This window comes from Melozone crissalis, unplaced genomic scaffold, assembly GCF_028551555.1.
Source record: "Melozone crissalis strain CALT ecotype California unplaced genomic scaffold, PUWL_Pcris_2 ptg000034l_1, whole genome shotgun sequence".
NCBI lineage: Eukaryota > Metazoa > Chordata > Aves > Passeriformes > Passerellidae > Melozone > Melozone crissalis.
The window spans coordinates 3,277,245-3,291,033 of NW_026535812.1; the positions used below are offsets into that span (position 1 = coordinate 3,277,245).

Below are 13,789 nucleotides of genomic sequence, written 5' to 3' on the forward strand. Positions count from 1 at the left end.
TTCTTTTTAACTTTCTTGCTATCTGCTGTAGAAATAATAATTTGAAAAAGGACATGGCACACTTGAAATGCTACTATGCTGTATATTAAAAAAACAGCCCTAAACCAAACAAAACCAACCCATATAACACTTGTTACTTTTAGAATATTCTAGAAGTCTTTTCAGAGAGATAATCTATAGGGTGAGGAGAAGAGAATCAATGCCCTACACAGAACTGACTCCAGGTAAGTTCTTAACCTTTAAAATAAACACGGAAACCCCAAAGCAACAAAAGCAAAACACTCTCAACAAAGTAAAACCTACTTTAATTAAATTCATACATCATCCAACATTTCTATGCAGAACAACTGTTTAGTCAAAAAGTAAATATATATGTTTAATCTCTTTCAAATGTCCACAAGAATCAAGAGCTACCAGTGTTCCTTGGAGAACAGGCAGTAGTTAAACTCTCTTGCTGATGTCCAGGAACAGTTTGTTACATCTTTTAACCAGCAGTCCCCTATTGCACATAACAAATTTGCTCTCCATGTAAGCACCTAAAAGCCTGGTACCTCACTAAATAAATTAAAACAAATCCAGTTTCTTCAGCAACCATCTTCAACATATATATCTCAGTAAAGCAACATTCCTGCAAGCTTTTAATAAATAGAGAGAGAAGATCAGTGACTGCATTGGTGTTCTGTGGAATGATCTTTCCCCATCAACTCTTGCTTCTCCAACCAGTTGGGGTTTTTGGTATGTATGCTTTAAAAATCACTTTGTGTTGTTTATTTCATGAGAACATCCCTTACATAGGTCAGTACATTTCACAGGGAAGGACTGATCTGAGATGGGCATTTCAGTGTAAGGCTGGAAGCAAACTGTGCCTCTCTGGGAGCTGAAGGCAAAGCCCAGAGGCTGAGTGGGAGACTGTAACCAACGAGGGATTCTCAGGCACGTTTGGAATTGGCCTCACCTTCCTCCTTCTGAAGGGCTTCTTTTGTGTGTTAAGTCAGAGGAACAAAGCAGTGCAACCCTGAACATCTGGATGCTGCATCACATCTGTCAGGTCTCCCCCAGCCTTCCTTCAGCAGCAGCACAGACACGAAGCAGCTCCCTGCAGTACAGTGATACCATGGTTGCTATTTACAGTAGAATTAATGCATCTGTGCCAGTAGGGCAGAGGTCATATGAAAAATATACACAATACACTCATTTTTTAGCCAGATTAGGATATAAAAAAAAATTTACTCTTCAAGTCCTAACTTTAAATGAAGAACAGTTCTGCCAGAGGTCTTTAAACCTCCTGAGGATATGTTAGAGCACATTACCCTAACGTATAAAAACAAATATTTACACCTCCATGAAGTACCAAAGAATTTTTAAAAATGCCTAGTAGCTCTCAGCGTGCAAAGTCAGCAGGAACTGATTATCCAGGATGTTCACTAACTGTAGAGACAGTCTTGGAATCAAGCATTCAGAAGCAGAGTGCAAAAGACTCAGGAATTATTTCAGTCCATTTGTTTCCACTGTTGTTTCCTTTCTTGGTTTGGATCATTTCATAGAATCACAGAATGTGCTGAGCTGGAAGGGACCCATCAGGATCAGAGTCCAAGTGCTGGCCCTGTGTGGGGCTCCCCAGGAACCACCCTGTGCCTGAGAGCATTGTCCCAGTGCTTCCTGAAGTTTGGTTGGTCCATACCACAGAAACCCTTTACAAACACTTCTCAAGGTATCCTTCAGCTTAGTGCAAATGCTAGCATCTCCTAGGACCTGTAATCCTTTCTGACAGTGTGAGCCATCCAGTTCACTTTAGTAGTCCAACTTTCCCGCAGAGCTTCATCAAACTTTTGCTTGAACTGTTTTAGTGCTTCTTCCTCACTCTTCCCTAAGGCCAGGGAGTCCTAAGGCAACAGGGAAACAAGGACTGTTAGGAATTTTAAAATGCACAGTGAAAGGCTCCTTCACCTTTCAACACAAGCCACAGTGTGTTTTGCTCTCCTCTGACACTTTTTCTGCTTACTACTCATTGAGCAATATATCAATTGGGTGAAATAATAAATCTTCCTGGGTTTAAGGATAAAACTGAAAGAGAATGAAGCAAATCATTTTCGCCTTTCCAGTTCTATGCTTGTGCATGAGCCAAGATGTAAAATACCCCTGAGATGACTCAATTTAAGATGCACAGATCCTGAACTCATTCTCTGAGCACTAGGCCTGACTACAGACCTTGTCCTATAGAGCTGAAAAAGAAAATTTCAAGGACTGCATGGAAATCTTCACAGAAATGAAAAACAATGAAAACGTATTAATCTTGGAATCAAAAAAATCACATCCTGGAAAAATGCTGAGCCCTGCTGAGCTGTAGCATTACTGTACCTTGAGATACTGGATGTCCTTGACAGAGGTGAGCTCTGGCAGCCCTGCAGTCAGCATCAGTGCAAAGAGGGTAATAAATAGGTTGCCGTGCTTGCGCAGGATCAGGTAGGCTTCCTCACAGTACTGCCGGAACCTGGGCACAGGGAGGGAGCACAACAGGCCAGTCACACACTGCAAAGGGCTGCAACTGCTACCTCTGTATCTGTTAACTCTTATCTGCAATCTGGGATCTGTCTGACAAACACACACTGTGGGACACAGCACAGAGAGACAGAGATGCCTGCAGAACTTGTTTGTGCATCCCCAGTGTCCTGGGCTGACTAAATGATGCTTTTATCCCCAGTTGTCTGTTCTGTTTATGCTGAATAATAAGTGTTGCACCTTTAGGACTTGTTCCAGAGAGTGAAGGGGGGGAGAGAAGAAGTTCAGTTTGTTTTCAGACACTGCACTCACTCCTCCACATTCCTGCTCCTGGACTGTGCTGTCTGTGGATGGACAGACAGCAGGACAGAGCTCTCCTTTGCTTTAGTTAGTTTAGCTAGCTGAGGCAGAGAAGTTCCCTGGACTGTGGTTTTTCCCTTTTCTTTGGCCCTGTTTAACCTGCTCTGGATGAACACCCAGGGCAGCACCGGCAGCTGCACCGTGGCCACAGGGCCGGGCCTGGCCTGCGACACTTCCAGCACTGAGGGACTGACCAGAGCCTGAGTGAGCTGAGCTGCAACCCAGGGAGGGACTGTCTCAGTTTGTCATCTCTTTTGGAGCAGCAGGGGGTTTTATTGTTTAATATTGTTTAGGTTTATTGTTTAATAAACAGGGTTTTTCCACTTTTCTCCAAGGAGGTATTTTCTCCCGGACCAGTTGGCAGGAGGGGCCAACTGAATCTGCTTTCCTAGAGGGGCCCCTTTGGGGGTCTCTCCAAAATTTGCCCTGAACCAGGACACACACACACATCCCATGTCTTCCCAGTGAGCTATCAGTACAAAACATCACCAGCTGCTCTTCAGAAAGAACAAAACCCCAGAGGTCATGGTCCCACCTCCCTGAGAATTTGTTAGGTGAAATGCCCCGATGATCCTACAGGGTGGGCTACAGTGGAAAAGCCAAATCTCTATTGCAATCCCTTCTAATCTCTGCCATTTCTAATTCCTTCTGTGGTCAAAACTGAGCCAGCTTCCAGGGCTGGTGGATCAGGAGCACGTGGCTCCTCATGGCCAAGCAGGGCCAGCATGGGGCAGCACAATGAACATGCCCTCATGGACAGGAAGGGCAGGAGGGAGCCTCTTCCTAAGGCAGTGCTTGAACAACAGCCTGGAGCCCAGAGCTGCTGCAGGCAGAGCTGAGCCCAGCAGAACCTGCCACTCCTGCTGTGGGACATCAGCTGCAGAGCTGCAGCTTCTGGTTCTGAAGTCATCTGTGGGCATTCCAGCCCAGGGAGAGCAGTAGATAGCCCTGTAAATTCATGTTGGCAACACTTCCATACAAGTGCAAACGAGCAAACCAACCCCAGGTAAGTTCTGCTATGCTGGAAGTTATCTCAATTACAAATAGATCAAAATAACACTCACCGACCAAATTTTTCAGTGTTCCCTGTTTTTCCTTGTTGAATAACGTGAATGAAATCATAGGTAAGGATGAAAGGTACACGTTCCCTTTTAATTCCAAACTTGGACTTGAAGTTTCCAAGAATATGCCCAAAATCTATGTGAAAGAGCTAAAAAAACCCAAAAAAAACCAAACAAACAAACAAAAAAAGTTAAAAATAATCTCTCCAGTGAAATGTGTCACTTTTCTAATATCTCTACAGGACGAAGGTATCAAGAACAGTTAACTCCTAATGTGACTCTCCAAAACCTGTGGTTTCAACCCTTTGGGAGAATTTGGCTCTAAACGACTTCAAGATTTAAAGTCAGTAATAACATCCATACACCTTTGAGTGACCACTGCAGCAAAAGATTCTCTCAGGTTTGAGCTGCTGCTGCCACAGAGAAACAGCTTGGTGGCAGCATCAGACAAAAATGAGCCCAAGGATGAGCCCACAAGGATCAACATCATCACATCCAAGGCCTTCCCACACAAGGACAGAGGCAAAGGGAGCAGAGCTGAGTTAATCTGAAGGATCTGTGGCAGCTCCCCATGTTAGAATTGAGGTTAAGGACATTTCAGCTTTCTTCCAGGAAGTACAAACTTAAAAAAGAATACTGAAAATGTCTGTAAAGCTGTCAATTTTATAACCCTTGCTGATTTTCTAGAAGAATAATTTGAATTAAATCAGACAAGTTACATTACAGGGTGACAATTAAGAAAGCAGATGTCTAGGAGCTCCCCCAGGTTCTGAGTGCACAGCATTGTGCTGGTGCTGGGTTCCACACTGAGCATTTCTGCAGGGCTGAGCTGCACAGACTCACTTCAGGGAAACCACACTGCTCCAAAATGCACCTCATGGATTTTTAAGGGTGGTCTTTTGCAAGATACCCTAAGACCACTTTTATTCAATGAATCTAAACCACTATAAGGCCTCTTGGATGTTCTGTAAAAGCTCTGCAGAACAGCCTCTCTCCATACAGAGCTGCTGATGGACCAGGCTGTGCTCTGTCCTTCCCCCAGCATTACATTTCCTTTCCTTGAAGCTCTCTCCAACCCTCAGTGAACCACAGACATCAGTTCTACCCATGTGTGCCTTTCCTTTCATCATGGCACCAAAGAAATTACAAATTCTGAAGAGAACTCTTGCACACCAAGGTCACCAGAAGGTTTTTTTACCTGCCCATTTTTCCTGACCATGATATTGTCACTGTGTCTGTCACCAATTCCCAGCACATATGTAGCTACACAGTAGCCAGCACAAGACAGAGTAAATTCTTCAATGGCTCGATCCAAGTCCTCTCTGCAAGCACAGAGAAAATTGTATTAGTGCACACTGATGGAATTAATGTCATGCTTTGGCCTCAGAAAAGATTTTTACTTGCTTAAACTAGAAGTCCATTTAGATGCTACAAAACCAGAATTACTTGAGAAAAAAATATTGTAAAGGTAGCTGTGGAGAACAAGCAGTATGGAAGGCAACATCAAGGCTTGAGACCCATGTAGTTTCCTTGGGTTTGTTTGTGCTGCCAAATTTAATATAACCTACTCAACAGCACACAGCCAAAATGCTGCAAATGCCAGGCCCAAGGGTACCATGAATCTCAGGCAGAATTTGACATGCTAGAAAAACAATTAGCCAGAAACCACACATTCCTCCAGACTGAAAGAGAAATTTCAGAGGAATTTTGTAGCTTATAGTATAGCTGAGAGAATAAGTGTAGAAATTACCCTAAATTGTACTCCTTCAGCCAGTTCAAGAGCGCGTCCTTGTTGAAGGCAGCAGCTGCAGCAACGTTGCTGCTGTTTAACTGAATGTCAGCAATGGTTTCTGAGCTAGAAACAGCCTCAATGAGGCCAGAGTGATCTCCAGTTGCCAAGCAGCCATAGGGCAATATCCTGCAAGGAAACACAGAGTCATGTCAGAACTTAAAACAGCAAAATGCTTCTTTGGTGTATTCAGTGTTTGGAGATGGTTGAATGCTCATGTGAACAGTAAACTCTCAAGGGGTAATATATAGGAATTGCTTGTAAAGGTTAAAGACTGGCAATACATTTAAAACATTCATTTTTCCTATTTTGTATATAGATGCAAAGAAGAGAGACACTTTAAAAAGCCTAATTTTTCCTTTTTACTGGAACCCAGTTTCTTGTAACTTCCCAGGATGAGCCACAGAGGGAGCCCTGTGCTTGCATTTGTGAATTCCAGCCCGGACAGACCCCGACCTGCTCCAGTTCATTACCCATAAATTCTTGCTGGAAATGCAAAAGAGGATCTTATCCTTTTCCATCATCTTCCTACTTCAAAGGAAAATGCTAGAAATCCTTTTGAATCTTAACATAAAGAATGTTTTCCAGTTCATAATAAACTGAAGCATAGAAACCCAATGGAAAACAAGAATTCATCTCTTAACTGGCTTGGTATCAGAACACACCTGTGCATTCACACATTGTGACCAGTGAAAATACCTCTTACCATGTCAGTGCATTACAGTGAGACACAGTTCAGGACGAAAATCAAGGAGAGGTGTGTATAAATAGCAAAGTGTATCTTTTCCCAATCCATTTCCTCCCTTCAGATGCTTTAAAAGCTGAACAGAATGGCAACATCCCATTGCCATCCCATCCCATCCTGAGATGGGAGCTTAGCATTTGCAAGGTAAACTTACAGCAAACTTTTCAAAGGCAATGCATCACAAATTGAGGTGTCTGCTCTTGTGCCAGGCAGCTCAGGCCAAGGATATGATCTCAATTGTGGTCATGGTCCATGGGCAAGAGAATGAATACCAACAAAAATCTACACTGCAGCACACAAGGTGTAGACCAGCACTCACTGACTTAGAGAGCTGGATAAAACAACTGCAGGACATGAAAACTGATGTGAAAATTTGATCAATTTTCAAATGAAAATTGATCATGAAAATTGATGTCTAAAGGTACATACATACATACACATGAATATATATATATATATAAAGCTTCACTGCTGGTGAAGCTGTCATTAGTATTTCTATATAAAACTATATATATATTTTATATATATATATATATATATATATATATATATATAAGTTTAATATAAGATATTAAATTTAATAGCTACAAAGCATAACCACATCTCTTAACTGACACAGCCGATTATCCCAAGCCATGGAAGAAAAATAAATAAAATTCCTTACAAAATTAAACACAACGTTTTTGCCTTACAGCTATCAGGGAACTGAAGGGATAACACAACTGGAGTGGTGCAAGTAGTGATGCCTTGGAGGGGCTGCCTAGAGCAGAGGCTGGACAAGATTTAGAGAATAAAGTGGGTATTCATTAAAGGCCTTCAACAGCCACACCTTGGGCAGTCACAGCCTCCCAGAGGCTACACCCAAGCTGGACAATGTTCAGAGTTTTTCAGACAATTCTAAGTTTGGCCCATTTACATATCAGGGGTTAATTCTCCAATTACAGCTTCAGGTAATGAAGTCATTTACCTCCAGTTTGCTCCCCCAATTCACTTTTGTTTGTACTTTCAGGGCCTGAGACAGTAAAGTGTCCTTGAGCTTCAGGCCCAGAGGGATTGTTTTGTCTGACCAAAATGTGAAGACAGTAACTCACACTCTGCATGGAGTTCAGAGTTGTGCACTGATGCAGTACAGGACCTGAAAAATATGAAAGCTAAAATCCTAAGGCATCAGAAACAGTAATGATATAGATTGGGATTCTTCCCTACTGGCAACAAAGTGCACTGAAAACCAGATTCAACAGGGTATTTCAAGAGGACTCAACTTCAAAACATCAGAAGTGCAGGCTTGGAACGTTCTTCCCGTTTCTGTTCTGCGCCCTGCCCAGCCCCAGCCCTGTCCCCAGAGCAGGGCTCTCCAGGAGCAGCAGGGTGGCTGGGACTGCCCCTGGGCCCGGGGAAGCTCTGCCCATCCTTATCAGCACAGCACAAATGGCAGCCCAGGCTGGCCAGGTTAAAGTGCAGCCTGGCCTCCTCCCACGGCACCCAAGGCAGCGCGCTCGGGCTGAGCCGGGCACACGGCCAACAACTTCCCCTTCAAAAGCAGGCAATGATGAAAGCTGCAGCCCCTGGAGGGCTGTGTGCTTACAACTGCAGGAAAAAACATCCTTGTCAGAGAGACAGTTTGACAGGAGTCAAGTTAGGGACAAATCCTCTGGGCCCTTTCCATCTCATCCTGGTCTTTCTGACTTCAGCATCTGTCAGCAGGATATGCTCCCTGCTTTTTAAAGCCAGCAAAAGCCATGGACAGATCAATACTGAAATCCTGGCTAGGACAGAAAATTCTCTTCACTCATTTAAAACTGTTCTTTATTTCAAGTGTTTAATTCACCAAACCAGTGCCCTTCCAAATACACAAAAATACTGGTGATTTATCAACACGTTCTCTGTAACTTCAGGTCCAATAGTTTAAAAATGATGACATGTTAAAGAGTTGTAACAAATACATTTTCCAGTATGTGTGTGAACTCTGACTTCACTCATATACAGCCATGTAACCTCAGATCTCACACATGTAATGTGAGACAAAATGAGAGCCTACTATATCCAGGCTGAACAAAAAAGTGTTTTGGAGAATGTCCTGCATCTGGTCAAAAAGTAACCAAGTATTAAATACTTTTATGACAATTTACCACAGCAAAGGAGACTTGGCATAGATCAAACTCCTCAAATTCATGATTTTCTGTTGCTGTTGCTTTACTCGTTTCTCCACTAACACAACTTTGATGCTATAACAGAGCTAAAGCAGCCCAAACACTTTCTGGCACAAGGATTTTCCTGAGAGGTGCAGCACCACAGACCCTACAGCATCCTTGGGAAGACAGATGTTGTGCTCCTCTGCTGTGACATGTATTTGTAATAGGTCAGTGTTCAGGTACAAGTTTGTCTTAGAAATTAAGGCATGGGGATTAACTAAAAAATATACTTTTTGCTTTGTTCATTTTTCTCTGCTACTTGGATGATGTTTGAGGTAGACAAAGGCAGAGTGCACTAAGTGTCAGTGTTTGTCTTGGTGCTGGTCCTGTTCTGGAAAGCAGATCCACCCTACACCCCAGGCTCTCCTCACTGTGCCCACACAGGGAGAGCCCAGGATGAAGGACTTAGAGGAGCACATGGTGCCATCCTCCTGCTCACAAGCGATACATCCCCTGCCCTGTTTGTCACCCACAAGACAAATTAGTTGGCAGTTAAACAAACAAGGAAACATTTCTCCTCCTTCAGCTCTCAAAATCAATATGTATTTGGGGTTTCTCTCTAGAGCTGAGAAATCCCACCAGGAATATTCTGCCTGCTTTAGACACAGACTGAGCTTAGGTTTCATTTTCAATCACTGCTAGAGAAGTGAGTCTGGACTGCAGTGCAATTAGAAGGGAACTGATGCTGTCCCCAGCTCAGTGGTGCCCTGGCTGCCATTTGATTCATGCCTCATGGAAACTGGACAATCTGCTTGTGGCAAAACATCACTGATGATGGGGAATGGCAGCAGCCAGAGCTGCTCTGGCACTGCTGGCATGGCTGAAGCCCTGCTTTTACTTGGATGGAGTTACCAGATTCTTCACAGTGGAAAAAAGTTGAAAAGTGCAAAATCCATCGTGAATCCACAAATGGAAACAACTTCAGGGAAACTAAGGATGATACAGGGCAACAAGCAAGGACTGCACTCTTTGGAATGGGCACGTGGCACTGTATTTTTCAGGAAAGCAGCTCTTTGACACTACTTTTTCAGCTGAGACCATGCTTCTCACCCAAGCAAAAAGTAACCACTGACTCCTGACTGACAAACATGGCAAAGAACTCACTCCACCACTGCTGGCTCATGGATTCTGGAGTTGTCTCTTCTTGAGAGAGATGCAGGCTATAAACACAGAGATGCCAAAGCCTCACCCTGCTGGCTGTGCCCTCATGCTCTGGGTGTTCTGAGTGCTGTTTTGGCCAATTCTGTTCTCAAGGAAGGGCATTTCAGAGCCTTCTCTTGGCAAGTGCCTGATTAATCTCTTTGACAGACATTGAACTGTAACCCTGCCTCAATCCCAGGACTTCATTTCATAATGGTAACTATGACAGGATGAATGGAAGGAAGATGCTCCCAGTTAAGCAAACAAATTGAAGAGGCCAAATATAGAACTTCAATTCTCACTAGGAACTTCCCCTTTTCTACTTTTTTTTCTTCGCAAAGTTTTAAGAAAAATCTTGGACATCAGAGCTACTTTTTTGTTTTCCTTTTTTGTGTTTTAAAAAAAAAAAGGCTTAGTCAGGAAAAGCATATTTGATGACTCTCATCACTATTCCTGTTTGCTAGGCATGGTGTGTGGCCCAGGCTGGAACCACAAACAGCTTCTGGGAAGGCAGCTACTGAGGAATGCCTCATCTGGGATTCCACAGCTGCCAGAGGCTGTCCTTGCCCCCAAATGCTGGATCAGCCTCCTCAAAGTCAATTTATAATGACATAAATGACCTAAGGTTTCTTCAAGTCAGTGTTCAACTTCACACACACTCAACCATCTCATCACAAGTACCTCTTTTCAGAAACAATTTGTAATTCACATTTCCACCTTTCCTTAAGCATTCTGAGCAACAAGTTGATAATTTTACTTACCTGTGTTGATGTTATGTGCCTTATGTAGTTCCCACTACTATATTTGAACCATAACAATTTTAAAAGAGCTCCAAGAATCTAAATTAAGTACTTCAGGCAATAAGTATGTCAAGACTTGTAAGCAAAACTTAAACAGAGAGGATTACAGCTCTTGAAACAGGCATACAAAATTTAATTTATGGCTAAAAATGGTTTCTAATAATATGATAGCCAGTACCTTTCTTAGGACTACTTTCCTGAAGTGCAATTAGAATTTGGGAATTATGTTACCTAAAACAGGTTCATAAATTTGGGTGGAAAGGCTTCCCATGTACTAGAGGGTTGTGTGATAACACTGAGCAATGACTGATACTGTTGCTCTTAGGAATACTCCAGTATTCATTCAAAGAAATCACGTTTACCCTACCAAGCATCCAAAAGCAAGAAAGCTACTTTGCAAGAGACTTTGGAAGATACAAAGATATTTCTGGCTGGAAAAATGCAACAAGAGAAAGTGACTTCAGAGTTGCAGATGTTCCCAGGGCTGTAAGTGCTGGTGTGAGCAGCAATGGGAGCTCTGCTCCCAGCAGGAAGGAGCGAAGGTAATGCTTCCCACAGCCTGCTCACCTTGGCCATGACAGCTGGGAGCTCTGGGAAGCCTGATAGATATGTAGAAAAAGGACAGTGAGGAAGGTGCTAAAAAAGCAGGAAAGCTTTATTTCTCAAAGCCAGCAGCCCTGAGGAGCTCCTTACCGGAGGTCCAGGCCAGCCTCTTTCCACAGAATGTCCATCAGGCGCAGGATCTGCAGCGTCAGCATGTCCTGCCGGAGATCTGCAACGAGAGGTGACACCACTGCCTCAGCTCCTCACACTTCCTGCAGCTCCAAGGCCTTCAGAAAAAGGCATCTAAAAATACTCAGCCTAAGGGTTAAAGTGGTATTAATCATAATCACATCCTGACTGGCAGTGTCCATGCTTTGAAACTCAGTCAGAAGATGCTTAATTTGTTTACTGATGTCAGAGTAATCCATGTTTACATGATGGCAATACAGAATAATACCAAGTAACTCAAGTGCAAACGTGCCAGTGGAAAAGGAAAAATTGAAAGTTTCTGGCATTGCTTACCATCACCATTTTTAAAGATGATCCCCACAAGATCTCCTCCAAACATTTTGTTGTTGTACACTATCCAGAGAGGCTTCATTTTAGAATCCATATATCTACACTTCTCAACACTGGAAGAAAACGTGACAGAAGTCTTAGTCAAATAGGAATAATTCACCTGAAAAGATCTAAACATGGTTCAAAACATAAGAGAACAGGTAGACTTCCAGTCTGGAAGTACTTAAATGCTCTGTCTGCTTTCATTCTGCTGCTATGTCATGAGCACTCACCAAGCTATGAATGCATTTGTTACATGTGGAATGTATTTGACACTGACTGGTGAATGTATCTCTACTTCTTAAATCGAGCATCCTCATTTTCAGAGAAAATAGTTTTCTTTATATCCTTCCCTGTGAATTTTTAGACTTTATATTTAAGTGCTGTGGAAAGTTTTAGTGGCCTTTGTGCTTACTGTAAAAAACAGAAGTCAAGAATGAAGTCAAATTCACTTTTAAGCTTACATTTAAATATATTGACTAAGACAGTATTAAGTTTCATGGTGGATCACAAAAGTCTTCTAATTTAACTGATGCCTCAACCTCAGAAGATGCTCAGCAGAGCTTCTGTCACTACAGGACAAGTTCCCTGCGGCAGCACAGCTGAACGATGCAACCAGAGAAGTTCAGACACAAATGTTTTCCTCCTTTACTGTTTCCAGGCAAAGCTATGGTGAAATTGTGCTCATTCTCTACTTACTGCAGCTCTGAGAGTATAACAGAAGGGTTCAGAGGAGACTGGAGGTCAGAAAGCGCTTCTCTGTAAGCATTTTGTTTCAAACACGTATGCATTGCATCTTTGCCTTTTGCTTTGCTTTGCTTCATGGCATTCAGCTTAATTAGACTATTTAAAGTCTTCATTTTATTGAGGGCTTCCACCTGAAAGAGATATTTTATTATCAAGAGTTACTGCTTTGATTTGAGATGCAAGATAATGTGAAATCCCATTTCACAACAAAACCAAGTATTAAATAATTCTACAACTTTTTAAAAATGGAAATAATGGATGGAAATTAAGTTGCACATGTTTCAGAAATATCATTTTCATAATGATGAGATGAAAGCTCCTAAACTTTGAGTCACTTTTAAAAGCATGACTTAACATTTCCAAAAAAATGAATGAGGCGTTTTAATGTATGAAACATTAACACAAATTCATTCTTCAAAGTACAATTTTTAGTTCCCTATTTCAACAAAGCACATAACATAGGTACCCCCTAGACATACAGAAGTAACAGAAATACTGCTTATTTCATACTCTAACTCAGACATTGCTGGAGATGAGCTGTGGATGCAGATACTTCATTGTTCACATTAAGATGCATCCAGCAAGGAATGGCCATGTGACCACTAGCAGACAATTTTCACAGAACAAAGTCTTAAATGCACGTCATTAAAATCCTGCTGAAGTCAGGCAGAACACAAAAGTTTTAATTGGCTATGGGTGCTTAAAATCATAGCATCTCAACTAAGCTAAGTTTTTACCTTAGAAGTGTGCAAAAAGTCAAGGCAATTATTTGCAATAATATAGGTGGGCTAAACTCCTTGTTTCCCTTCTGTTTGGCAAAGTTTTTTACTGTTGCAAAATTTCTAAGGAAATTGGTGATGTAAATGTGTAACGCAGACAGAGCAGAGCCCTTTTACAAACCTAGATAGCACATACAGCAAATACAACTTAATACAACATACAACAAATACATCTAAGCAACTTTTTGACCAAATAGCTCTTCTAACAACCAGCTGTGCTTGCACCAGTAAGATGCTGAGCAATACACAGATTCTGTAGCAAACAGCAGCAATGTAACAATTATGAAAGCTCTTTTCTATACAAGGAAGCTTCAGGCTGCCTTACAAGGTGCTGAGTCAAAACTCACCCCTCCCACAGCCTGAACCCTGCCAGGCAGGATGCTGTGGAAATTGTATGGAGTTTGATTATAAAACTGGGCAGTGGAGAGCTGCCAGGTCAGCCATCTGTCAAAACCAAAAGGGCTCTGCTTTTCCACTATTCTAGGAGCTGTACAAACATCAGTGACAAGGGAACAAAATGGAACCTGTGTTGTACAAACAGGAACTTTTTGAAGTATTTCTACTTTGAATTTCTTC

At 42.2% G+C, this 13,789-nt stretch overlaps 1 protein-coding gene across 1 annotated transcript in view; it reads right to left on the reverse strand.

The window, feature by feature from the left end:
- Nucleotides 1–859: 859 nt before the first annotated feature.
- The window catches only part of PIK3CB (phosphatidylinositol-4,5-bisphosphate 3-kinase catalytic subunit beta), a 50,281-nt gene continuing 37,351 nt past the window's right edge, over nt 860–13,789 (reverse strand). The window contains exons 16-23 of the mRNA XM_054282573.1: nt 12,387–12,565; nt 11,652–11,761; nt 11,280–11,358; nt 5,671–5,838; nt 5,119–5,242; nt 3,924–4,069; nt 2,359–2,491; nt 860–1,883 (exon numbers count right to left, since the gene is read on the reverse strand). Of these exons, the coding sequence (XP_054138548.1) occupies nt 1,746–1,883; nt 2,359–2,491; nt 3,924–4,069; nt 5,119–5,242; nt 5,671–5,838; nt 11,280–11,358; nt 11,652–11,761; nt 12,387–12,565 (1,077 nt within the window). The 3' untranslated portion in view covers nt 860–1,745. The remainder of the gene's footprint in view (nt 1,884–2,358; nt 2,492–3,923; nt 4,070–5,118; nt 5,243–5,670; nt 5,839–11,279; nt 11,359–11,651; nt 11,762–12,386; nt 12,566–13,789) is intronic.